Source organism: Coregonus clupeaformis, chromosome 10 (assembly GCF_020615455.1).
Source record: "Coregonus clupeaformis isolate EN_2021a chromosome 10, ASM2061545v1, whole genome shotgun sequence".
In the NCBI taxonomy this organism is placed as follows: domain Eukaryota; kingdom Metazoa; phylum Chordata; class Actinopteri; order Salmoniformes; family Salmonidae; genus Coregonus; species Coregonus clupeaformis.
Window position 1 is genome coordinate 26,905,206 of NC_059201.1, and position 26,146 is coordinate 26,931,351.

General features: G+C 45.3%; 1 protein-coding gene across 1 annotated transcript in view; it reads left to right on the forward strand.

Moving 5' to 3' along the window:
• Positions 1 to 25,969, forward strand: part of LOC121575840 (synaptoporin) — a 66,067-nt gene extending 40,098 nt beyond the window's left edge. Inside the window, 5 exon segments of the mRNA XM_045223260.1 lie at positions 23,135 to 23,262; positions 23,835 to 24,033; positions 24,235 to 24,426; positions 24,520 to 24,637; positions 24,640 to 25,969. Of these exon segments, the coding sequence (XP_045079195.1) occupies positions 23,135 to 23,262; positions 23,835 to 24,033; positions 24,235 to 24,426; positions 24,520 to 24,637; positions 24,640 to 24,776 (774 nt within the window). The 3' untranslated portion in view covers positions 24,777 to 25,969.
• Positions 25,970 to 26,146: the final 177 nt, after the last annotated feature.

The following is a 26,146-nucleotide window of genomic DNA, read 5'->3' on the forward strand; positions in this document are numbered from 1 at the left end:
GTGTATGCAATACCCAGACTGGAGCATCTGGTGGGGTCATGTCAAGATGGTCTGCTATGGGCTGTTTTCATTTAGTATCCGTTGGGGTGGGCTTGGGGCGTGGTTATATTTCCCTGTATGTTGTACTGAAGTTGATTGACTGAAAGGCAACGTAACGTTATGACTATAACTACTGTTCCCTGAAGGAGGGAAATGAGGTGCAACACCTGTTTCGCCCCACGCCACCCGTTCCTTGTTTCGGTGAAGAGCGGTATTAAATTGAAGGAATGAATCTGAGCCTCACGCTTATCACCTGTGGAAGGTGGGGCTTCCAGTGAGGCGCAGATTTCATTGGCCTTGTCAGGCGTGACTGTAGATCCTTCAACCGAAGTCGTGAGAGTGTGACTCCCCCCCATAGTATGGTGTACAGTGCCTTTGGAAAGTATTCAGACCCCTTGACCTTTTCCAAATTTTGTTAGGTTACAGCCTTATTTTAAAATTGATTAAATTGTTTTTTTCCCTCATCAATCTACAGACAATACCCCATAATGACAAAGCAAAAACAGCTTTTAAATGTTTTGCTGATTTCTAAAAATAAACATAAGTATTACATAAGTATTAAGACCCTTTACTCAGTACTTTGTAGATTACAGTCTCAAGTCTTCTTGGGTATGACGCTACAAGCTTGGCACACGTGTATTTGGGGAGTTTCTCCCATTCTTCTCTGCAGATCCTCTCAAGCTCTATCAGGTTGGATGGGGAGCGTTGCTGCACAGCTATTTTCAGGTCTCTCCAGAGATGTTTGATCGGGTTCAAGTCCGGGCTCTAGCTAGGCCACTCAAGGACATTCAGAGACTTGTCTCGAAGCCGCTCTGGAGCAGGTTTTCATCAAGGATCTCTCTGTACTTTGCTCCGTTCATCTTTCCCTCGATCCTGACTAGTCTCCCAGTCCCTGCTGCTGAAAAGCATCCCCACAGCATGATGCTGCCACCACCATGCTTCACCATAGGGATGGTGCCATGTTTCCTCCAGACGTGATGCTTGGCATTCAGGCCAAAGAGTTCAATTTTTTTTTCATCAGACCAAATAATCTTGTTTCTCATGGTATGAGAGTCTGTAGGTGCCTTTTGGCAAACTCCAAGTGGACTGCCATGTGCCTTTTACTGAGGAGTGGCTTCCATCTGGCCATTCTACCATAAAGGCCTGATTGGTGGAGTGCTGCAGAGATGGTTGTCCTTCCCCAAGGTTCTCCCATCTCCACAGAGAAACTCTAAAGCTCTGTCAGAGTGACCATTGGGTTCTTGGTCACCTCCCTGACCAAGGCCCTTCTCCCCTGATTGCTCAGTTTGGCCGGTCGGCCATCTCTTCTTCCATTTAAGAATGATGAAGGCCACTGTGTTCTTGGGGACCTTCAATGCTGCATACATGTTTTGGTACCCTTCCCCAGATCTGTGCCTTGACACAATCCTGTCTCGGAGCTCTACGGACAATTCCTTCGACTTCATGGCTTGGTTTTTGCTCTGACATGCACTGCCAACTGTGGGACCTTATATAGACAGGTGTGTGCCTTTCCAAATCATATCCTATCATTTGAATTTACCACAGGTGGACTCCAATTAAGTTGTAGAAACATCTCAAGGACGATCAATGGAAACAGGATGCACCTGAGCTCAATTTCGATTCTCATATCAAAGTGTGTGAATACTTATATAAATAAGGTATTTCTGTTTTTTAATTTTTAATTAATTTGCCAAAATTAAAATAAAACAGTTTTTGCTTTGTCATTATGGGGTATTGTGTGTAAATTGCTGATTATTATTATTATTTTTAAATCCATTTTAGGTTAAGGCTTTAACATAACAAAATGTGGAAAAAGTCAAGGGGTCTGAATAAACTTAGAAGGCACTGTACGTCTTTTCCCTCCTTCGGGGAGCAGTAGTTACAGTCATAATGTTAAGGTTTCAGATCAGTGCATATGAAGGAGAGGATACAAGGAAATAACTATTGAGATGCATCTTTGGAGTGCATATCTGAAGTAGCACAGCATCAGATATGCAAACCACAGATATGCAAACCACGGAGGCAAAAACCAAGTAATAATCCAACAAGTTATAGGCCCATCACTCCTCAGGGAACATAGGCCATGGACCACTGCTGTCTATCACACTCTGTTCTGGGCAGTTCTCTGATTTTTTCCATCATATGTCTGTTTTGTTGATGCCTGATTCAAGCTTCCATCAACATGTGTTCCGTGGGCGGCCTCTTTTTCCGTTTCCCTTGTGGATTCCAGGAAAGAGATGGTCTGATGATGTTGAAGGGGGGCTTTTGGAGGGAATGTCTGATCCGTGACACATGTTCTCCTCCTGACCTCCTCTAAGATACGTTTTTTAATTAGAAGAGAGGCAGCCAGGGTGAAGTAAAAGGGGATGTTTGGGATGTTTGGGATGTAGCTAGTTCTCCTCATGTCTACAAAATATTGTACTCATCTGTCTCTAAACCAAGAAAACCTCCTTGTTCCTTATACATTGTGAAAAACTTTCTTCACGATCAATATCTTTGTAGGAGGAGAGCTTGACACACTTTCTTCCCCCAGGCTATCCCCATGACCTTTGCCCTCAGACCTCGGCCCTCACCTCCCACTCCAGACCTGCAGGTCCACAGCAGCTAAGGGTCATACTGTTCAGTACATTCATGGGAGGTAGATTGTAATGTGATGACAAAGAAAATATGTTACATCGTTTATCGTTGGATCTGGATACATACGGTGCTATGAAAAAGTATTTGCCCCCTTTCTAATTTTCTCTACCTTTGCATATTCGTGATACTGAATGTTATCAGATCTTCAACCAAAACCTAATATTAGATAAAGGGAACATAAGTGAACAAATAACACAACAATTGCATATTTATTTAATTCATTTCATAAACAAAGTTATGCAACACCCAATTCCCCTGTGTGAAAAAGTAATTGCCCCCTTACACTCAATAACTGGTTGGCCACCTTTAGCTGTAATGACTCCAACCAAATGCTTCCTGTAGTTGTTGATCAGTCTCTCACGTCGCTGTGGAGGAATTTTGGCCCACTCTTCCATGCAGAACTGCTTTAACTCAGTCGTCCAGGTCCTGAGGCAGCAAAGCATCCCCAAACCATCACACCACCACCACCATGCTTGACCTTTGGTATGATGTTCTTACTGTGGAATGAAGTGATTGGTTTTCGCCAGGCATTACTGGAACCATGTCGTCCAAAAAGTTATACTTTTGAATCATCTGTCCATAGAACGTTCTTCCAAGAGTCTTGATGATAATCCAGGTGCTTTTTGGCAAACTTTAGTCAACTTTTTGGACGAGATGGGTCCCATTATGCCTGGCGAAAACCAATCACTGCATTCCACAGTAAGAACATCATACCAAAGGTCAAGCATGGTGGTGGTGGTGTGATGGTTTGGGGATGCTTTGCTGCCTCAGGACATGGACGACTTGCCTTAATAGAAGCAACCATGAATTCTGCTCTGTATCAGAGAATTCTACAGGAGAATGTCAGACCATCCGTCTGTGAGCTGAAGCTGAAGCGCAGCTGGGTCATGCAGCAAGACAATTATCCAAAACACACAATCAAGTCTACATGAAAATAGCTAAAAAGCAACAAATTGGAAGTTTTGGAATGGCCTAGTCAAAGTCCAGACCTAATCCCAATTGAGATGTTGTGGCAGGACTTGAAACGAGCAGTTCATGCTTGAAAACCCACACGTTACTAAGTTAAAGCAGTTCTGCATGGAAGAGTGTGCCAAAATTCCTCCACAGCGACGTGAGAGACTGATCAACAACTACAGGAAGCATTTGGTTGGAGTCATTGCAGCTAAAGGTGGCACAACCAGTTATTGAGTGTAAGGGGGCAATTACTTTTTCACACAGGGGAATTGGGTGTTGCATAACTAAATATGTAATTGTTGTGTTATTTGTTCACTTATGTTCCCTTTATCTAATATTAGGTTTTGGTTGAAGATCTGATAACATTCAGTATCACAAATATGCAAAAGTAGAGAAAATTAGAAAGGGGGCAAATACTTTTTCATAGCACTGTATACTGTACCTGGTTTGAGACAGATAGATGATAGATGATTACAAAGGCTGAGTTTGGAGCAGAGCTTATATGTGCAGTGGTGTAGACTACTAGGAGTGATATACAGTAACTACCTCCAAGCTGCCAAGTCAAGTTTTTTAACACTAATCTGTCTCATGAGGTATAAATTCTATATACGTTTTCATAGGTATTAAAAAACATCTCACTGGAGAACTACAGAAAGGGAGATGTTCCTTCAAAGCGATGTTTTATCTTTTGCTTGCTTTCTGTCTTTAATTTGGTTGGCATTAAGTCATGAAATATACCAGATACCAATGAATACATGGAATCACCGTCTTTTTCCTGCTATACTGTAGCTGTAGGATTCTCTTCGACCATTGCAACAGAGGGTTTGTATTTTTACAATGGCAATGATAACCTATGCGATATTAAACTGCAGACCTGCATTTGTCACAGCCTGTGATTTCTCCCTATAGTCCCAGATAGAGTTGGTAACACCCCATTAGTCCTGAAACTTTCTCTGTTATTGTTAAAGCAGATTCAGCCACCCTTTTATATCTGCAATCCAGTGGAGGCTGGTGGGAGGAGCTATAGGAGGACGGGCTCATTGGAATGGATGGAATGGAATACATGGAACGGTATCAAATGCATCAAACATATGGAAACCACGTTTGACTCCATTCCGTGAATTCCATTCCAGCCATTACAATTAGCCTGTCCTCCTATAGCTCCTCCCACCAGCCTCCTCTGCTGCAATCACCTGGGCCTTAGGGTTGGGGAGCACACTCAAAACTATTGCATTACTATAAGGACAGAACGTGTGCTAAATCACATTAAATGTTATTGTTTCTCATTCTTCCAACACCTCCCTTAGGTTTTATAATTGATGATGATGATGATGATGATGATGATGATGATGATGATGATGATGATGATTATTATTATTATTAAGGTACTCCAGTAGGGGAGAGTGGGGGAAGTTGAGTAAAAGGGGGAAGTTGTTTCTAGGAAACCATATACAAAATAAAAAATTTGCCCAAATATTTAGGAAGAGGTCATAATTTAATGGAGTCTGTGAAGGAGGAAAACCACATGGAAAAAGTGGTAAGTAAGTTAGGTCCAAAAGAAGTATGTTCACCAAGTCAAATTAAGTTATTGTGTTAAGAGGTTTCATGATGCTTGTGTATAAACCAAAGTAGATCATTTTAAGCTTAAATATGAGATCCTAAACCTAGCATGAAAGTGCATCATTGTAGCTGTGTGGGCTAATATAGTCCAAATGTTTGCCTTGGGGTAAGCTGAGCCAATGGCATGCGGTAAGTTGAGCCAATGGTTGGTTGAGCAAATGGCAAGTTGAGTTTTCTTCGCAGGCGTAATGCAAGGCATTATCGCTAGGATATGAGGGTCTGGCCTATGTTACTGTCACGCCCTGGCTCGGGGGACTCTCGTATGTTGAGCCAGGGTGTTAGTTTCTATGTTTTGTGTTGTAGGTTGTGGGTCTAGTTTTGCTTTTCTATGTTGGCCAGGGTGGCTCCCAATCAGAGACGGCTGTAGCTCGTTGTCTCTGATTGGGAGTCATACTTAGGTAGCCGTTTGGCACTCATTCATTGTGGTTTCTTGTTCTTATTTGGTTTGTGTTCAACCGTAGACATCACGTTATCGTCTGTTGTTTTGATCGTGTGATCATTCTCTAAATAAATATGTTCACCTTCAACGCTGCGCATTGGTCCTCCTCCTTAGACGATCGTGACAGTTACAAGTGTAAAAAAAGTACAAAGTGTTTGTTAGGTGTTAAGCCTGTGTTAAACGATGCTTAAAATGATTAAAATACAATAAAACAATTGTGATTGTGTTGAATTGTGTTTGGGAAATAAAGATACTTTTAAAAGCTACTGGTAATATTTTATTCAGTACAGAAATGTGTAGGCGGTTTAACTTACCCTGTCCCGCGGCTTAACTTACCCCATACCCGGGGTAAGTTGTGCCAAGAGACCCCTTTTATTGGACAAGCTATGTTTTCAAAACTGTATTGTTTACATTAATTCTGAGCTCCCGAGTGGCGCAGTGGTCTAAGGCACTGCATCTCAGTGCTTGAGGCGTCCCTACAGACTCCCTGGTTTGATTCCAGGCTGTATCACAACTGGCCGTGATTGGGAGTCCCATAGGGTGGTGCACAATTGGCCCAGCGTCGTCCGGGTTTGGCCGGTGTAGGCCGTCATTGTAAATAAGAATTTGTTCTTAACTGACTTGCCTAGTTAAATAAAGGTGAAATAAAAAATATTTGTATTTATTTTTTCCAGGGACAGAGAACATCCTGACAACACTATATGACCAAAAGTATGTGGACACCTCTTCAAATTAGTGGATTTGGCTATTCCAGCCATACCTGTTGCTGACAGTTGTATAAAATAGAGCACACAGCCATGCAATCTCCATAGCCAAACATGGCAGTAGAATGTACTGAAGAGCTCAGTGACTTTCAACGTGACATCGTCATAGGATGCCACATTTCCAACAAGTTAGTTCGTCAAATTTCTGCCCTGCTAGAGCTGCAACTGTAAGTGCTGTTAGTGTGAAGTGGAAACGTCTAGGAGCATCAACGGCTCAGCCGTGAAGTAGTAGGACACACAAGCTCACAGAACGGTACCGCCGAGTGCTGAAGCGCGTAGTGAGTAAAAATCGTCTGCCCTCGGTTGCAACACTCACTACTGAGTTCCAAACTGACTCTGGAAGCAACGTCAGCACAATAACTTTTCTTCGGGAGCTTCATGAAAGTTTGGTGAGGAGGAATAATGGTCTGGTGCTGTTTTTCATGGTTCGGGCTAGGCCCCTTAGTTCCAGTGAAGGGAAATCTTAATGCTACAGCATTCAATGAAATTCTAGACGATTCTGTGCTTCCAACTTTGTGGCAACAGTTTGGGGAAGGCCCTTTCCTGTTTCAGCATGACAATGCTCCCGTCCATAAAGAAATGGTTTGTCGAGATCGGTGTGGAAGAACTTGATTGGCCTGCACAGAGCCCTGACCTCAACTCCATCGAAAACCTTTGGGATGAATTGGAACACCGACTGCGAGCCAGGCCTAATGCTCTTGTGGCTGAATGGAAGCAAGTCCCAGCAGCAATGTTCCAACATCTAGTGGAAAGCCTTCCCAGAGGCTGTTATAGCAGCAAAGGGGTAACCAACTCCATATTAATGCCCATGATTTTGGAATGACAAGTTCAACGAGCAGGTCTCCACATACTTTTGGCCATGTAGTGTATATGTAGATATCTTTGTTAGAAAGAATACTATATTTCCCTGTAAAAAATTGCTCAACTTACCCCACTCCCTACTGGCCCTCAAATGTTCCTCAATGATCCAATCTTAGACATTACAGTTTTATAGCACCTCTGTACGTAAGCATAGTACAGCCACTGCCAAGAGGTATGGATATTTATGGCGTAGGTTGTGTGCTTGCCCTGTTATTGCTGGGTCAAGCCCCACTCTAGCTGGTCCTCCTCAACTGCTACAGAATTATAATTCTTTGTCACAAGAATTTCTATCTCTAATTAATCAAAGTTAATGCTCTGAATAATTCCCAGAGGGTGTAAATTCTCTGGTTTAATCATGAATTAAACAAAGGTCCGCAACCAGCAAGAATGATCTGTATTTTTAATCATGGAGAGCTCTGGCGCCAAAAAACATACATACAGCTTTTATATCCCTTGACACACAAAGGCACTTTGCTCCGCCCACCTTTAAACCGTTTCTTAGTCCCCTTCACCCTGGAATGCTTTCTCAACAGTTTCTAACTTCCCCCCTCTGTTAGTGGGTTGACACTACATTATAACTCTAACATCGTTCACACATTTATACTGTATTTGGGGTAAAATCCTTTAGTCATTATTCTTAAAATACAAATTAATCTATCAATCCACCCCTTTGACTAAATGTTTTCACATTCAGGATAAATGTATTTACAAGCATGATTAATCTCAGAGATTACGTCAGAACTAATAAACATTTCATCCAATTGCGGTCTTTCAGTGTCAAAATCCTTGTCATCCACCAAGCCTGGAGGATCGTTTTTCACATTCCCCTGGTCAGAATCCGGAGTCGGTCCATCTCTCATCATTGTTGAGATACTGCATTTCACCAACGCCTTACTCAACAATCCTCGGACACAGGGAACAAGACAACAACCACATAATACAAGAATACCCATACAACCGCTGACCGTCCCTAAGATGGTGGCTCCTATGGTTTTCCATTTACCAAACATTTCATCAAACCACCCTATCCACGATGTACTAACTTCTGAGTTCTCAGTTAATTCTTCACTTAGTGCAGTTCATTCTGCAAGAGCTCTGGTGACTGTCCCATCCAGTGTGGTGTTGTTAGGGATAAATGTGCAACAATGGCTTATCATTCTATAGACACCGGCCCTTTCTGCCTGATCTAGAGCCAACCTCTTTTACTAAGTCATGAGTGGGATGGCAGATCATTTGTTCAGAGATCCCTTTTACTGCATCCCTAGTCTAGCCAATAAATCGTTGTTGGTCGTAATAGATATAATTAATCCAAAGGAGAGACAGGTTTTAGCCTGAACTCTGCTCAACCCTGGTGCCGCTCCCTTCACAATGTTTGAAGAGAGACAAAAGACAGCCATGGATTGAAGTAAGAGCAAGCACTTCGACCCTAGGTCACCTAAGTCTTCTGCCTAGCAACAAATAATTAAAAAACTCTATGTTCGTGATTAACCCAGTTATATCTAATAGCCCACTAAAAAAACTCCCTCATGACCATCTTTAAATCACGACCAATGTCATATATCCCTCTTTACTCTCTACCATTTGGGTAAAATCCCTGTTATATGTAGGAAAAGCTAAGACTGTTTGGGAAGTGAGCTACTTTTTTCTCTTCATAAATTGTTCTTTCTCCTCAGAGTTCCAAATGATTTTACCATGGGCTGCCATTGCCTTCCCATAGATAAGATCACTTAATTTACCAGTATGCAGTACATAATGGAGTACCCAAGCTTTACAGCAGTCTATCATTCCCAAAAAGCTCATCATTCTTCATCTATTTCTGGACAGCTAGTCCCTATCTTAAATTATCCTATCCAGCTTCCTATTATTACTATCTTCCTGATCTTATTACTAAATCAATGATCTAGGCAATAGCTGTTTCGCATTAGATTGTGCCTTCCTCTGATTACTGCAGCTCATTGCATTAATTTAGTTTCAAATACCAACTTGTTGTTTATTAAAGCATAATAAAAATGAAATGTAAATGACAACATTTGATAATATCTCAACTTACTTCTATCCCGTAAAAGTAATCCAAGATTAGTACAATTGACTAGCAACAGGTATCTTTAATTCAGGGAAAGCTCTCTCCCTCTTCTGTTATTTTAATGTTTCAAATCCTAATATTACCAAATTATAATCTTCTTCACACTTTTCACAGCACTATAAATTACCCTCAATTTGATAAAATAAACCATCCCAAAGTCCTCCTCTCATGCCCCCAGAACCACCAGTGTGGATGACCAATCAACACCAGAAAGTCAAAACAGAGCCCAGAGGCCATTGAAATCACCCAACAAACCGTTCCATCCCACAGCATAGTAAACACCACCTATGAACTGTTGAAAATCCCCTAAATTCAACATTGTATAAACATCATACTAGATGTGTTGTTTTTTATTTGAAAAACCCAATTGAAAAACAACAATCAAAGATAGCCAGGCCCCACTTAATTTGGTAGCTCCCTTTTACGACCTAAATACTGCCTAACTTCACTACTGCTCCCCCTAGCCCTGGGCAACATTCCATTGAGATAAACTAATCTCTTTCTCCTGGTTATACATTTTGTCAACCTTCAATTACCATCAGTAATCTAAAGATTGTAAGTACACACAAAACATGATACAGATATCCCCAGTCCTAACTCATCAATAATCGTTTGTATCAATCTAATTCCTCATAACTAATCTCACAATGATTATTGAACCCCTAAATCTGCTCCATGTGATCTCATCTCAAACGGCACAACCTTAAACTCATATGGGGCGGCAGGTAGCACAGCAACCAAGAGCACTGTGCCAGCAACTGAGAAGTCGCCGGTTCCAATCCCCAGCCGACCAGGTGAAAAATCTGCCGATGTGCCCCCGAGCAAGGTACCCAACCCCAATTGCTCCTGCAAGTCGCTCTGGACAAGAGCGTCTGCTAAATGACCAAAAATGCAAATGTAAATATTCTCTACTTTCTCACCCATGACGTACGTCTATGTTTGGGTGAGAAAGTTCATACGTATATTTTGTTAGAAATGTATAGGTACCTCTCAAATAATCGTTTTGTGGTGTTTTTAGCCAATTCTTAATTGACACAAATCACTTCTTCAAACATTTTACCCTGGAACCAAAAAATAGACTGTCATTTCCCGGACACTGCCCTTTCCTTTATCTCTGCAGTCGCGATGGTTATGACCTGTTTTGTTACAGTATTTACACGGGGCCTTACACTCTCTAGCAAAATTCTCTAGTCTTTCCTGACTCTCCAAAAGCCATACTCTCGCTGTGTCTAGCCCCTCCCCTCGCTGTTTCTTCAAATCCGTTCCACAGTTTAGCCTCTAATTTCTCCACATCGAGATGCCCAATAAATCCATACCTCTTTTCCCAAATGGATCCATAAAACATATTTCTTCGATCCCTTCCTAACATATATCTTTCATCCCCCGTTAATTCTCGGACCTCTTTAGAATATTTATTTCCCATGGTGGAAAAATAAGAAATCCCCCCGTTTAGTAATAATTAAATCAATAATTATTTCCTTTGGGACTTATTAATGGTGCGACTTTTGAAAAATGTTATGATCTGCTTTTGTAATAAACCATTTAAATTATTCAACCCGTAACCCAGAGTTTTTTAAGACACCAGTTTTATGAAACGGATGGGACAACCATTTTTTCTCACGCGACCTATTTTAGTCCCTTCCTTGAAACAGTTATCACGTATTTCGATGGATCATTAGGTCTCACATTTATACAACCTTATACGATTTTTTACTAACACTATCCGTAACCCAGAGGTCGTAAAGCTCTAGTTTCATGAAACAGACAGAGTTAGAGCAAATCCCCAGTCGTTTATGACTCTCGACTTGTTTAATGTATATATCTCACACAATGATAATTATCTCCCTTCCTGTTTATTTTGTAAAGACTGTATCTCGTACAATCTCAATATTAACTAGTTTATTTTGGTAATAGCTATATACCTTGAGTCATTTCAGACCCCCTTCCATCCTTTTAATTATCCTATGAGATTTTGGTAACTATTCTCTGCCCTTCACAATAATTATTATTCTCATACAAGTTCAAATAATCACACCAAAAACCATGAATAAAAATTACTGACCTCCTTCCTCGCAGTTGGGATTTAAATGCTTTTTCAAATCTCGTTAACGTCTTTATCGTTCATAAGATTCATCACCGGCTTGTTTATAACCTTAACGTCGTAGGCCAGGTCTATTCTATACGGATGCTATCATCCGCCCGTGCACGGTTTTCGGTGTCCTCAGAACGATAAAGAGGTATTTTGAGATCCGGCTCGAAGGACCATTTGTCACGAGAATTTCTATCTCTAATTAATCAAACTTAATACTCTGAATAATTCCCAGAGGGTGTAAATTCTCTGGTTTAATCATGAATTAAACAAAGGTCCGCAACCAGCAAGAATGATCTTTATTTTTAATCATGGAGAGCTCTGGCGCCAAAAAACATACATACAGCTTTTATATCCCTTGACACACAAAGGCACTTTGCTCCGCCCACCTTTAAACCGTTTCTTAGTCCCCTTCACTCTGGAATGCTTTCTCAACAGTTTCTAACTTCCCCCCTCTGTTAGTGGGTTGACACTACATTATAACTCTAACATTGTTCACACATTTATACTGTATTTGGGGTGAAATCCTTTAGTCATTATTCTTAAAATACAAATTAATCTATCATTCTTGCCTAATGAAACTTTCCCTGTTGAGTCTGTGATTATGGCTATTATTTTCTCTAATGACAGCATTTCACAGACTCATTTAGGTCTGGTGTGAGTGGTCTTTCTGTGCACTTACGTCGATGTCATTGGAAGAGAACGTTAGCTGGTGGTGCTCAGAATGTTTTAGTTTTGTGGGTTCTTGATGTCGTGAGGTTGTTTATGGCATGTTCTGGGGTTTCCCACGGTATGGTTTTGTGTGCATTATAGCTAGGTGTGTGTGTGTGTATACAGTGGGGAAAAAAAGTATTTAGTCAGCCACCAATTGTGCAAGTTCTCCCACTTAAAAAGATGAGAGAGGCCTGTAATTTTCATCATAGGTACACGTCAACTATGACAGACAAATTACGAAAAAAAATCCAGAAAATCACATTGTAGGATTTTTAATGAATTTATTTGCAAATTATGGTGGAAAATAAGTATTTGGTCACCTACAAACAAGCAAGATTTCTGGCTCTCACAGACCTGTAACTTCTTCTTTAAGAGGCTCCCTCTGTCCTCCACTCGTTACCTGTATTAATGGCACCTGTTTGAACTTGTTATCAGTATAAAAGACACCTGTCCACAACCTCAAACAGTCACACTCCAAACTCCACTATGGCCAAGACCAAAGAGCTGTCAAAGGACACCAGAAACAAAATTGTAGACCTGCACCAGGCTGGGAAGACTGAATCTGCAATAGGTAAGCAGCTTGGTTTGAAGAAATCAACTGTGGGAGCAATTATTAGGAAATGGAAGACATACAAGACCACTGATAATCTCCCTCGATCTGGGGCTCCACGCAAGATCTCACCCCTGTGGGGTCAAAATGATCACAAAAACGGTGAGCAAAATCCCAGAACCACACGGGTGGACCTAGTGAATGACCTGCAGAGAGCTGGGACCAAAGTAACAAAGCCTACCATCAGTAACACACTACGCCGCCAGGGACTCAAATCCTGCAGTGAAAGACGTGTCCCCCTGCTTAAGCCAGTAGATGTCCAGGCCCGTCTGAAGTTTGCTAGAGTGCATTTGGATGATCCAGAAGAGGATTGGGAGAATGTCATATGGTCAGATGAAACCAAAATATAACTTTTTGGTAAAAGCTCAACTCGTCGTGTTTGGAGGACAAAGAATGCTCAGTTGCATCCAAAGATCACCATACCTACTGTGAAGCATGGGGGGTGGAAACATCATGCTTTGGGGCTGTTTTTCTGCAAAGGGACCAGGACGACTGATCCATGTAAAGGAAAGAATGAATGGGGCCATGTATCGTGAGATTTTGAGTGAAAACCTCCTTCCATCAGCAAGGGCATTGAAGATGAAACGTGGCTGGGTCTTTCAGCATGACAATGATCCCAAACACACTGCCCGGGCAACGAAGGAGTGGCTTCGTAAGAAGCATTTCAAGGTCCTGGAGTGGCCTAGCCAGTCTCCAGATCTCAACACCATAGAAAATCTTTGGAGGGGAGTTGAAAGTCCGTGTTGCCCAGCGACAGCCCCAAAACATCACTGCTCTAGAGGAGATCTGCATGGAGGAATGGGCCAAAATACCAGCAACAGTGTGTGAAAACCTTGTGAAGACTTACAGAAAACGTTTGACCTGTGTCATTGCCAACAAAGCGTATATAACAAAGTATTGAGAAACTTTTGTTATTGACCAAATACTTATTTTCCACCATAATTTGCAAATAAATTCATTAAAAATCCTACAATGTGATTTTCTGGAAAAAAAATTCTCATTTTGTCTGTCATAGTTGACGTGTACCTATGATGAAAATTACAGGACTCTCTCATCTTTTTAAGTGGGAGAACTTGCACAATTGGTGGCTGACTAAATACTTTTTTTCCCCACTGTATGTGTGTGTGTGTGTGTGTGTGAGTGTGTGTGTGTCTGTCTGTCTGTCCACGTGTATGTGTGTGTGTGAGGAGTCCTATCTTCAGCTGGGGTAAGAAGAGAACACACCGAATAAAGAAACTGATAGGTGACATCATATCCGTATCTCCCTCTATTTATCCCGTGTCTATCTCTTTTTTCCTATCACTTTTCTCTCTCACAGTTTTCTTGGTTTTACTTTAGGAAAAAGGGAGGGAGTGAGGGAGGGAGAGAGACGAAGAAAACATACAATCCTGTTCAGTCTTTGGGGAGCATCTTCTTCGGTTTCACAGGATTAGAGTGAGAGCTACTGGAAAACATTTTGTGTAACAAAGCTGGATTGTAATTTTCTTTTTAAATGTGTATGGTTATATTTGCACCGGTAAGTTACATTTTCATGCACTCGACATACTGCAGTTGATTAGGTGTGGTCAAATATTCAGTTACAGAATGTTTAATGAAATTCAACAGATGTATTTCAGCATTTGAGGTCCTAATGATAAGAGAATCCCATGCCTCTCCCTTAAGAATTAATTGCAAAAATTGAGAGATTTCGATAAGTTGACTTAGTGATTAGGAAGTGTACCGTTCTGCATGATCAACTAAAGTTGGTGCAATGTAAATGGAGGTGTGTAATTCTTAGTGTGACACTTGTGTTCAATCCAGCATCAGTTTCACATTGGTCTGTAAAATATTGTAGCGATCCTCGCTCTATGAGCCATGTTACAATTCCCACCAGGTGGGTTACCCCTATTGACATGATTCGTAGGGTGTTTGCCTTTCATGCCAGAGACCCTGGTTTGCTTCCCTGCCCTGCTGTTTGCTACATTGGTGTCAGAAGTTGGATGGTGACTGCGAGGCCATTGGAACGCACTGCCCAGACGTGTAAGGGGGCTTAGGTTAGTCGAAGCATGTGCCTTCCTGTTCAGAGGAGGCAGTGTAGCGATCCTCACTATATAAGCCACGTTACAATTCCCACCAAGTGGGTTAACCCTATTGACGTGATGTTTAGGGTGTTTGCCTTTCATGCCAGAGACCCGGGTTTACTTCCCTACCTGCCGTTCGCTACATTATCTTCCTGGTTTGACTTACTGTCCCACTACATGTCTTTCTGAGGAGAAATGCCTGTGTTCTCATTTGAAATGACTGGATATGAGAGCTTACTAATACCCCTCTCCCAGTGCAGGCAGTGACAAGCCTTTCCAACAGGTCCCGCTCCCTCTCTAGCCCAGGGTTTGGGTTTCCCAAACTCGGTCCTAGGGCCTCCCCTGGGTGCACGTTTTGGTTTTTGCCCTCATCATCAAGCTTTGATTATTTGAATCAGCTGTGTAGTGCTAGGGCAAAAGAAGAAAACGTGCACCCAGGGGGGCCCCCAGGACCGAGTTTAGGAAACCCTGCTCTAGCCTACTCACAGCTTGCACTCACAGCTTGCCTGTAAACCCTCATCGGTGCCTTTATTCATCCTTTCAATTATTTCCCTGTTATATAGACCTTATTTTTGTCCAAGATAATATTTACAGTGAGCCTCTCTCAATCCTTCCTTTCTCTCCTCTCCTCTGCTTTTCTACTGGTGGGTTCATTTTGACAAAACGTTAGACATAGATGATAATTCTGTGATGAGTGTGATGGAAGGAGTCAGGCGCAGTGTTTATTCCTTCGTGGACACACAAATGCGCTCAAATAGCGATCAACGACACAGGCACAGGGGAAACTCTCATCCCTGGCAAATACACTGTAACGGTAGAATCCAATAATACATAGGCACAGGGGAAAATCTACCCTGGCAACAAAATGTACGAGTAGCTCCACCGAGCTACACTACTCTCACAAATAACAATAACCCACAAGGACAAGGGGGCAGACGGAACACTTATACACGGACTAATGAGGGGATTAGAACCAGGTGTGTGTGATTGACAAGACAAGACAAAGGTGATGAAGATTGGGGCGGCAGTGGTTAGTAAGTGTCACGATCGTCTAAGGAAGCGGACCAAGGCGCAGCGTGTTTAGCGAACATGTTGACTTTATTTAATTAAAGCAACCACGAAAACAACAACATAAATGACGAGAGTGAAGTCCACAGTGACAATGACTGACTAGGAACAAAAACCCACCACCACAAGGTGAAAACAGGCAGTTTAAATATGGCTCCCAATCAGAGATAACGAGCCGACAGCTGACACTCGTTACCTCCGATTGGGAGTCACTGACCAACACGGAAAACAAAACCAATACCAAACACAACAAATGAACACACCCTATACCCAACACAACCAAATGAATACACCCTGGCTCAAACAACACAGTCCCGGAGCCAGAGCGTGACAGTACCCCCCCCCTAAAGGCGCGGACTGCGACCGCGCCTCAATACGGGCTAAACAAGGGAGGGCTGGGCGGGCATACCTCCTCGGCGGTGGCTCTGGCTCCGGCCTTGATCCCCACCTCCTCTCCAACCCCCAAAGTACCCCTGGTCCTGTCTAGCCCCGCTGGCCGGAGCCGGACTGACGACACGCGCCCCTGGCTTGGTGCGTGGAGGACGAACGGGCCTTACCAGGCTGACGACGCGCACCACTGCCTTGGCGCGGGAGCAGGAATGGGCCGGACCGGTTGACGAGGGCGCACCTTTGACTTGGTGCGGAGAGCGGGACCGGGCCGGACAGGGTGACGAAACGCACCACAGACTTGGTGCGGGGAGCAGGAACGGGCCGGACAGGGCCGACGACGCGCACCCTTGACTTGGTGCGGAGAGCGGGACCGGGCCGGACAGGCCTGACGAAACGCACCACAGACTTGGTGCGGGGAGCAGGAACGGGCCGGACAGGGCTGACGACACGCACCACAGACCTGGTGCGGGGAGCAGGAACGGGCCGGACAGGGCCGACGAAACGCACCCTAGGCTTGATGCGTGGAGCCGGAACGGGCCTCCCCAGGCTGACGACTCGCATCCCTGGCTTGGTGCGAGTAGCAGGAGTGGGCTGGATCAGGCTGACGGCTCGCACCCTTGGCTTGGTGCGAGTAGCAGGGACGAGCTGAACCAGGCTGACGACTCGCACCCTTGGCTTGGTGCGAGTAGCAGGAACGGGCTGAACCAGGCCGACGACTCGTACCCCTGGCTTGGTGCGGGTGGCAGGAACAGGCCGGGTCGGGCTGGCGACGCGCACCGTAGACTTGGTGCGGGTGGCAGGAACAGGCCGGACCGGGCTGGCGACGCGCACCGTAGGTTTGGTGCGAGTGGCAGGAACAGGCCGGGTCGGGCTGGCGACGTACACCGTAGGCTTAGTACGTGGAGCAGGAACCGGCCGGGCTGGACTGGCGACGCACACCGTGGGTCTGGTACGTGGAGCAGGAACAGGTCGGGCTGGGCTGGCCACGTACACCGTAGGCTTAGTACGTGGAGCAGGAACCGGCCGGGCTGGACTGGCGATGCACACCGTGGGTCTGGTACGTGGAGCAGGAACAGGTCGGGCTGGGCTGGCCACGCACACCGTAGGCTTTGTACGTGGAGCAGGAACCGGCCGGGCTGGACTGGCGACGCACACCGTGGGTCTGGTACGTGGAGCAGGAACAGGTCGGGCTGGGCTGGCCACGCACACCGTAGGCTTTGTACGTGGAACAGGAACCGGCCGGGCTGGACTGGCGACGCACACCGTGGGCTTGATGCGTGGAGTAGGAACAGGCCGGTCCGTACTGGGGAACACACACCACTGGCCTTAACCGGGGATCAGGAACGGGCCGGACCGGACTGGTAACACACCTCAGTCTCTTACGCCGTGCCTCAACTACTTCCCTCCCTCTACTCGCCAATGGCTCCCGTAATCCGGTAGCCTTCTCTCCACGTCTCTCTGTGGCAGCCTCCTGCTGCCCAGCCGCCCAAGCCATGTGCCCCCCCCAAAAACTTTTGGGGTTGCCTCGTCCTTCCGACGATGACCCTGCTGACGCCGTTGCTCCTCTCTCGCCAGGGCCTTGATCTTCCCCCAAGGTCCCTTGCCCCCGAGCATGTCCTCCCAGGACCACGATTTGCCCACCTGGGCCATCGCCAGCCTCTCGATCTCCTTACCAGGCGCCTCCTCCCATGTCCAGTCTCTTTGCTCCTGGACACGCTGCTTGGTCCTTTTGTGGTGGGTTTTTCTGTCACGATCGTCTAAGGAAGCGGACCAAGGCGCAGCGTGTTTAGCGAACATGTTGACTTTATTTAATTAAAGCAACCACGAAAACAACAACATAAATGACGAGAGTGAAGTCCACAGTGACAATGACTGACTAGGAACAAAAACCCACCACCACAAGGTGAAAACAGGCAGTTTAAATATGGCTCCCAATCAGAGATAACGAGCCGACAGCTGACACTCGTTACCTCCGATTGGGAGTCACTGACCAACACGGAAAACAAAACCAATACCAAACACAACAAATGAACACACCCTATACCCAACACAACCAAATGAATACACCCTGGCTCAAACAACACAGTCCCGGAGCCAGAGCGTGACAGTAAGCTGGTGACGACGAACGCCAAAGCCTGCCCAAACAAGGAGGGGAGGCAGCCTCGGCCGAAGTCGTGACAAATTCAGTCTGTACAGTAACATTATATTATGTCCTTGCTAATGATAACTATTACTGCTCCCAGAGCTCTGGGTGGGGGGCTGAAAATGAGACTATGTATGAGTAGTGCTTATACATGTGAATCTGCGTCTCCTAGTTCTCATGGTGGTGGAGTGTTTGGCTCAGTTGCAGCATGTGAACTATCTCTCAAGCTCTGTTTGGAGGATCCCCATACAAACAAACCTGATATATATTTCAGCCAACAGACTGGACAAGTGTGTGTGTGTGTGTGTGTTTGTTGATGTATGTGCGTATGCATGTTATGTCATGTGTATGTGTGGCAGTGTATGCATGTCTCCATAGCACTAGTCGTTTTTCAGAGATGGATCTACAGTCTCAGCAGTGACCCCTGGGAGAGGAGAAGCTGTGGTCCTATTGTGGGCATGCCAAGTGGAGCACAAGAGGAATACAGAGGATGTTTCTGTCACATTGACTTTGCACTCTCTTCAGTCTGTCAGTACAGTACTAATGACTGCCCTCTGCGATATGGGTGTCTTGTTAAAGAAACCTAATGTATTTTGTTATTGCATGTTATGTGTCCAGACACCTGACATGTCTGGAACTATAGCTACTCTCAGTGAGAATGGGGAACAGGTTGAAGGCGCAGATAGCTGATTTGAGCGATTTATATTGTCAGCTGTTTTTTATGCAGCATGTTGATACCCTATTATCCTTGCTGGAATGGTCCAGGTCCAAGTGTTAATAATACTCCTGTGTCTGTTTGTTTCATAATGGAACATTGGCATCTGAGTCATTGTCACGCCCTGGCTCTGGGGACTCTTAAATGTTGAGCCAGGGTGTGGAGTTTCTATGTTGTATTTTCTATGTTGTGTTTTCTAGATTGTGTGGATCTATGTTGGCCAGGGTGGTTCCCAATCAGAGGCAGCTGTAACTCATTGTCTCTGATTGGGGACCATACTTAGGCAGCCTGTTTGGCACTAGTCGGTGTGGGATCTTGTTCCGTTGAGGTTTGTTTTGTGTAACCTAGGACTTCACGTTTCGTTTGTTTGTTGTTTTGTCGTGTGTTAAGTACTTAATAAAATGTACGCTTATCACGCTGCGCCTTGGTCCGTATCTTCAGTAAACGATCGTGACAGAAGATCCCACCAAAAGAGGACCAAGCAGCGTGTCCAGGAACAGACAGCCTGGACCTGGGAGGAGATCCTGGACGGGAAGGGATCCTGGACTTGGGAGGAGATTCAGGCCAGAATGGATCACCGTCCTTGGGAGGAGACTGTAGAGAGGAGCAGCGGCTATAGAGAGGAGCAGCGGCAACGCAGAGGGTACCGCCCGAGGAGGAAGCCCGAGAGACAGCCCCAATAAATTTTTTTTTGGGGGGGGCTAAAAGGGTGGTTGGCGGAGCCTAGGGTTAGAGCAGAGCCAACTCCCCGTACTCAGGCTAGGAAGCGTGTGACTGGGCAGGCTCCGTGTAATGCGGAGCCACGTACTGTGCCGCGAGTGTTCCGGCACAGTCCTGTACGTCCTGTGCTAGCACCACGCACGTGTCGTGCAAAGATGGGCATTCAGCCAGGACGGGGTGTGCCGGCTCAACGCTCGCGGTCTCCAGTACGCCTCCTCGGTCCCGTATATCCTGCGCCAGTGCCACGTGCTGTAGCGCCAGTACGAGTGCACAGCCCCGTACTTCCTGTGCTGATGCCTCACACGTATTGTGTGGAAGTAGGCATTCAGCCAGGACAGGTTGTGTCAGCTCTCCGCTCCAGACCTCCAGTCCGCCTCCACAGTCCGGGCCCGGCCCGTTCCGGCTCCCCGCACCAAGCCAGTGGTGCGTGTTGCCCAGTCCAGCCCGGCCTGTTCCTGCTCCCCGCACCAAGCCAGTGGTGCGTGTTCCCAGTCCGGTCCGGCCTGTTCCTGTCCCTAGCGCCAAGCCAGTGGTGCGCGTCGCCAGCCCGGTCCGGCCTGTTCCTGTCCCTCGCACCAAGCCAGTGGTGCGCGTCGCCAGCCCGGTCCGACCTGTTCCTGCCCCTCGCACCAAGCCAGTGGTGCGCGTCGCCAGCCTGGTCCGGCCTGTTCCTGCCCCTCGCACCAAGCCAGTGGTGCGCGTCGCTAGCCCGGTCCGGCCTGTTCCTGCTCCCTGCACCAAGCCAGTGGTGTGCGTCGTCAGCCCGGTCCGGCCCGTTCCTGCTCCCCGCACCAAGCCAGTGGTGCGTGTCGTCAGCCCGGTCTGGCCCGTTCCTGCTCCCCGCACCAAGGCAGTGGTGCGCGTCGTCAGCCCGGTGCGGCCCGTTCCTGCTCCCCGCACCAAGCTAGTGGTTCGCGTCGTCAGCCCGGTCCGGCCCGTTCCTGCTCCCCGCACCAAGCCAGTGGTGCGCGTCATCAGCCCGGTCCGGCCCGTTCCTGCGCCCCGCACCAAGCCAGTGTGTCCAGTCCGGCACGGCCAGTGCCTGTTCCACCGGTGCCTCGTCCGGCACCGGTCAGCTGCTCCACTCCGGAGCCAGAGCAATCCGCTCCACCAGGGTCCGGTCCAACTCCAGTCAGCGGATCCACTCCGGAGCCAGAGCAATCCGCTCCACCGGTGCCCAGTCCAGCTCCGGCCAGCGGCTCCAGTCCGGAGCCTGTACAGATCGATCCACCGTCGTCGGGTCCAGCTCCAGTCAGCGGTGCCAGACCAGACCAGGGGCGCAACGGGGAGGTGGAGAGAAAGTGGTGGTCACGCCCGGAGCCGGATCCGCCTCCGAGGCGGAATGCCGACCCGGCCCCTACCCTGTTGTGTTTGTGTGGCGCGGTCGCAGTCCGTGCCTTTGGGGGAGGTACTGTCATGCCCTGGCTCTGGGGACTCTTAAATGTTGAGCCAGGGTGTAGAGTTTCTATGTTGTATTTTCTATGTTGTGTTTTCTAGATCATGTGGATCTATGTTGGCCAGGGTGGTTCCCAATCAGAGGCAGCTGTAACTCGTTGTCTCTGATTGGGGACCATACTTAGGCAGCCTGTTTGGCACTAGTCGGTGTGGGATCTTGTTCCGTTGAGGTTTGTTTTGTGTAACCTAGGACTTCACGTTTCGTTTGTTTGTTGTTTTGTCGTGTGTTAAGTACTTAATAAAATGTACGCTTATCACGCTGCGCCTTGGTCCGTATCTTAAGTAAACGATCGTGACAGTCATCTACTAAAATCTAATTCCCACTCGTGATGAGACTTTGCTTTTGTATTTTTCATTCTCCGCACATTGCATAAAAAGCAAGCTCAATCTGCTGTACGGGCAAGCGGGCGGTGAGAGGCCTAACATCTCAGTATGAGCCCATTCTGTTCTCAGTCCTTGGCTAATGTGCTTCATCAGGCCTGTAACTTACAGAGGCCACTCACGTTGAAAATAGTTTATCTTCTCTCTCTCTCGCTATCTCTCTGTCTGTCTCTCTCTCTCAACCTGTCTCACTCTTTGGTGGGTGTGTACTCCAGAGATTGCTGTTGGTAGCTGTAGCCATGTCACTGCCTCTTAGTCTAACTCTGCAGGGAGAATCCACCACAGAGAAAGTGGTGCTGGATATTAATTACCTGTGTGTGTGGGAGGGGGCCTAATTGAAATTGATCACTGCTTTGCCTGCCGGAAGACCAACAAAATAATTGGGAGGGATTAGAGCTGCCCTTTATCTACTTCCCCAGAGTCAGATGAACTCATGGAGTTTCGCAAGCCAATGCTAACTAGCGTTAGCGGCATGCAGATATCCATAGACTTCCAGTTATTGCGCTAACGCTAGTTAGCATTGGCTCCTGAAACTACCTCTAACTTCCTTCATACTGGACACAGAGGCATAAACATGGTATCCACAAGTTCATCTGACTCTGGGGAAGTAGATAAAGGGCCTCATTGCCAAAATCCCAAAGTATCCTTTTAACAATTAAGTGCCTTACTGTGATTGTTTTCAATAAAAATTGTCAATAAGAAACAATAATATCTTCTTAGCAAAGAGCCATTTCTCAAGCAAGAAATTTGCTAGGACTGTCTGGGAGTTGTCTGAGTGGGGAGAGGAAAATGGAAAACGAGCTGTTATTGGCATAGAGGTTTGGAACTCTCTGTCTTATTGGTCTATTAACTAATTTACCACCTGGTGATGTCACCATGCAGGCCAAAATTCCATCCCACCAAAACAGGCAGAAATTTCAGGCGGTCTTTTCAAACAGCTCTTACCCTAAAAGGACATTACCATAATTTTCACAATTTCACAGTATTATTCCAACCTCATAGTGTGGAAATGTATATAAAACACAGTCTCATTTTTGACTGCACTGGGCCTTTAATAGACCAATAAAGAGAGTTCCAATCCTCTCTTCCAAAAACAGCTAGTTTTCAGGTTACATATCCCTCCCATTAGGGCCCTCACTCAGACCAGACTCTTAGCTAAATTCTTGCTTGTGTAATTGTTCTTTGCTAAACAGCTAATATTGTTTCTTTTTGACAATTTTAATGGAAAACTATTACAGTAAGGTGCATGTACATAATTGTGAAGCAGAAATTATTTGATATTGAGATAAAAAAAAACACATGCATTGGGCCTTTAAATGGTCAGGCTAATTACTCCTTAACAGAGTTACAATTCGATAATTTTGTTGTTTTTGTTTGTATGTCTCTCAACAGCTTTTTGCCATTTTTGCATTTGCAACATGTGGAGGCTACAGTGGACAGCTGCGGGTTAGTGTGGACTGTCAGCTTGACAAGGCCAGCAGCAACCTCAGTATTGGCATCGATTTTGCTTATCCTTTTAGGTAAGAAACTCTTTCTAGTAACATTTCAGACACATAATAGTAATGCAACTCAAGGACAAATACGAGCACATTTGGGTTAGAGGTATTTTTTCTCCATTTCCAGCACAGCCCCATGAATGTTCATTAATGAACCAAAGAGAATAGGAGTCATCATCTCCAACTCTGTTGCTCCTCATAAACATTCCTTTGTTGTCTGTGTTTCTGTGTGTGTTTGTGTTTGTGTGCGTGTGTGTGTGTGCACGCATGTGCGTTTCAACACCAGCCTAGCGGGTTAATAATTGAGACAATTTCAGATATAGTTTCTAACACCATATGGAAGATTTAGTCAAGCCAATTAAGATCCATCTGTGTGGCACTCTGAAAGCTATTATGCAGCCAAACAAAGTGATAGTGATTAGCACCAGACAAGATGTCTAAAATGCTGTCAGTAGTAGCTTTGATAATATTCACTTGAGACACACGAAATAAGAGAATCAGCAGTCATTTGATGTCTTTTAACAGACGTATTCTCTCCATTATTTAAAGAGTGGCTACAGGTGTTTTATACTCCTCTTTTCTCCACTCTGTGTCAGGTTGCACCAGGTGTCCTTCGAGGCGCCGCTATGTGATGGGAGGAGGAGGGAGAGGCTCTTCCTCATTGGGGACTACTCTTCCTCGGCTGAGTTCTTCGTCACTATCGCTGTGTTTGCCTTCCTCTACTCCCTCATGGCCACCATAGTCTACATCTTCTTCCAGATCAAGTACCGCGAGAACAACCGAGGCCCTCTCATCGTGAGCTGCTCACCTTCTCTGTGTTCAAACCTCCACGGATTATATCTCCTTTTGAATAAGATAGCATGCTATGTGTTTATAATGCTTCCATGCTGCAATATATTTTGTATACTGTACCCAGTCCCTGCACCTTTGACATCTGCTGGTTGTGCAAATAGTAACTTGATCACTATTCAGTAACACGTCCCCCTCCCCTCTCAGGACTTCATAGTGACCGTGGTGTTCGCCTTCATGTGGCTGGTCAGTTCTTCGGCCTGGGCTCAGGCCTTGTCGGACGTCAAGGTGGCCACAGACCCAGATGAGGTGCAGGAGCTCATGTCTGCCTGTAAGGTCATGACCAACAAGTGTGGCTCAGTGCAAGGACCCCACTGGTCAGGCCTCAACACCTCTGTGGTACGTCAGACTGTGAACCACACACTACCACATTACAACACACACACCACATCTATGGTTTGTTTTGTTGTGATATACTCTGTCTCTCCCCAGGTGTTTGGCTTCCTAAACTTCGTCCTGTGGGCAGGAAACATCTGGTTTGTTTTCAAGGAGACTGGCTGGCATAAGGGAGGACCTGCTCGGTACGCTGGAGCGCCGCCCGAAAAACAGGTGTGTCCTTCAACCAGCAGCAGCCCTACAACCAGGGCAGCTTCGACCAGTCAGGAGGCTACACTGCCCAGGGAGACCGGGAGCAGGCGTCAGAATACAGTCCTGTGGGCGGACCCACCTCCTACTCCAATCAGATGTAGCCTTGCAGTCTGATTGGCACATCAGCGTTCTATAAGGGAAAGTTAAATCAGGGGTTAAGGAAGGAAGGGGTTGAAGGGAGGGAGGGGGCATGAGGGGCTAGCTCAGTTTGATCCTCTGATGCATCACAATGTTGGTGTCCTGTTTGTGCGAAAACATAAAAAAGATTGCCCAAATTTCTCCAAATTACCTTAATTCTTAGGTAAAAATATTCTGGTGCCAGAAAAGGTAAGTTGTCGATTGATACAGTTACATGCGTTGTATTTTGAAGTATTGTATAAAATCTAGATTTTCGTTACGATTTTAGATGTGTTGTTTTCCTGAATGTTGTATTGCCTGTGGTTTGAGTCGGTTTACAGTTTCTCTTTTTCTGTGCTAGGTGCAATGCCACAGACCTTTTTAACTAGACGTCTTTTTCAAACTGGTTTGCACTGTGGTGAAAGCGAAATGTCGTCTACAATTGTATAATTCTTGAAGTTTCCTATATAGTCTTGACAAGGTGCATGAAGTTGTCCATGTGTTTCTATGCCTGTTTGTGCACATTCTAATTATGAAACCGGCAGGATTTCAACTCAGAGTTACAGCAAGGTAACAGCAGTAGTTTATTCCACTGCATCATTATTCTAATTTTATTTCATAGCTTGTATTGATTTATCTTTTTTCAAGACATCCTTTATAGTATATATTTTGATAAAAATGTGCTATTATTTTTAATATTTAGAATGATTAGTTAAATTGTATCAAGTTTCATTTCACTGCACAAAGGAAGAATTGCTCTCTGTCTGCCATATAGTTACCTTTCATTACACAAGATGCCCTTGCTCATAAAGGAGTTTTTGATGTTGGTGTTAACAATTGTAAATGGGAAAAGTGTTTGTACCCACTCTGTTTACAAATGGTCGCTCTTGATTCAAATGAAAGCAACCGTGTTTTATGCTGTGCTCAGACTAATGTGAAATAAATAATAATTTCATACACATCCTAGAGCTAGCTAGCTGACTCCATTTAAGCACAAGGCCCCAGTGAAAAAGGGCCAGAAGAACCTAGTTGCAATTAGAACAGTGAGCTCAGCCAAGCTTGTCTGTATAACCATTATCTGTCATGTTTTCTCTGTCTTGAATTCTATAAACAAAGTAATTCAGGTTTGTACAACTTTGGACATTTTGTGCAATGAATAAAAATAACACTGATGAGACTATGTCTGATCTTGATGATGATAATGAATTAACCCTGTGTCTTGAGCTCCAAAGCATGTGGCTTTTCTTTTTTTTTTTATGGATAATTTTTTTTTTTTGTACTTGCTCTTCTGTCTGTGTAACATTATTATAATTTGAACAATTTGAAAACCATTTACCAGTATTTGTAATCTGTT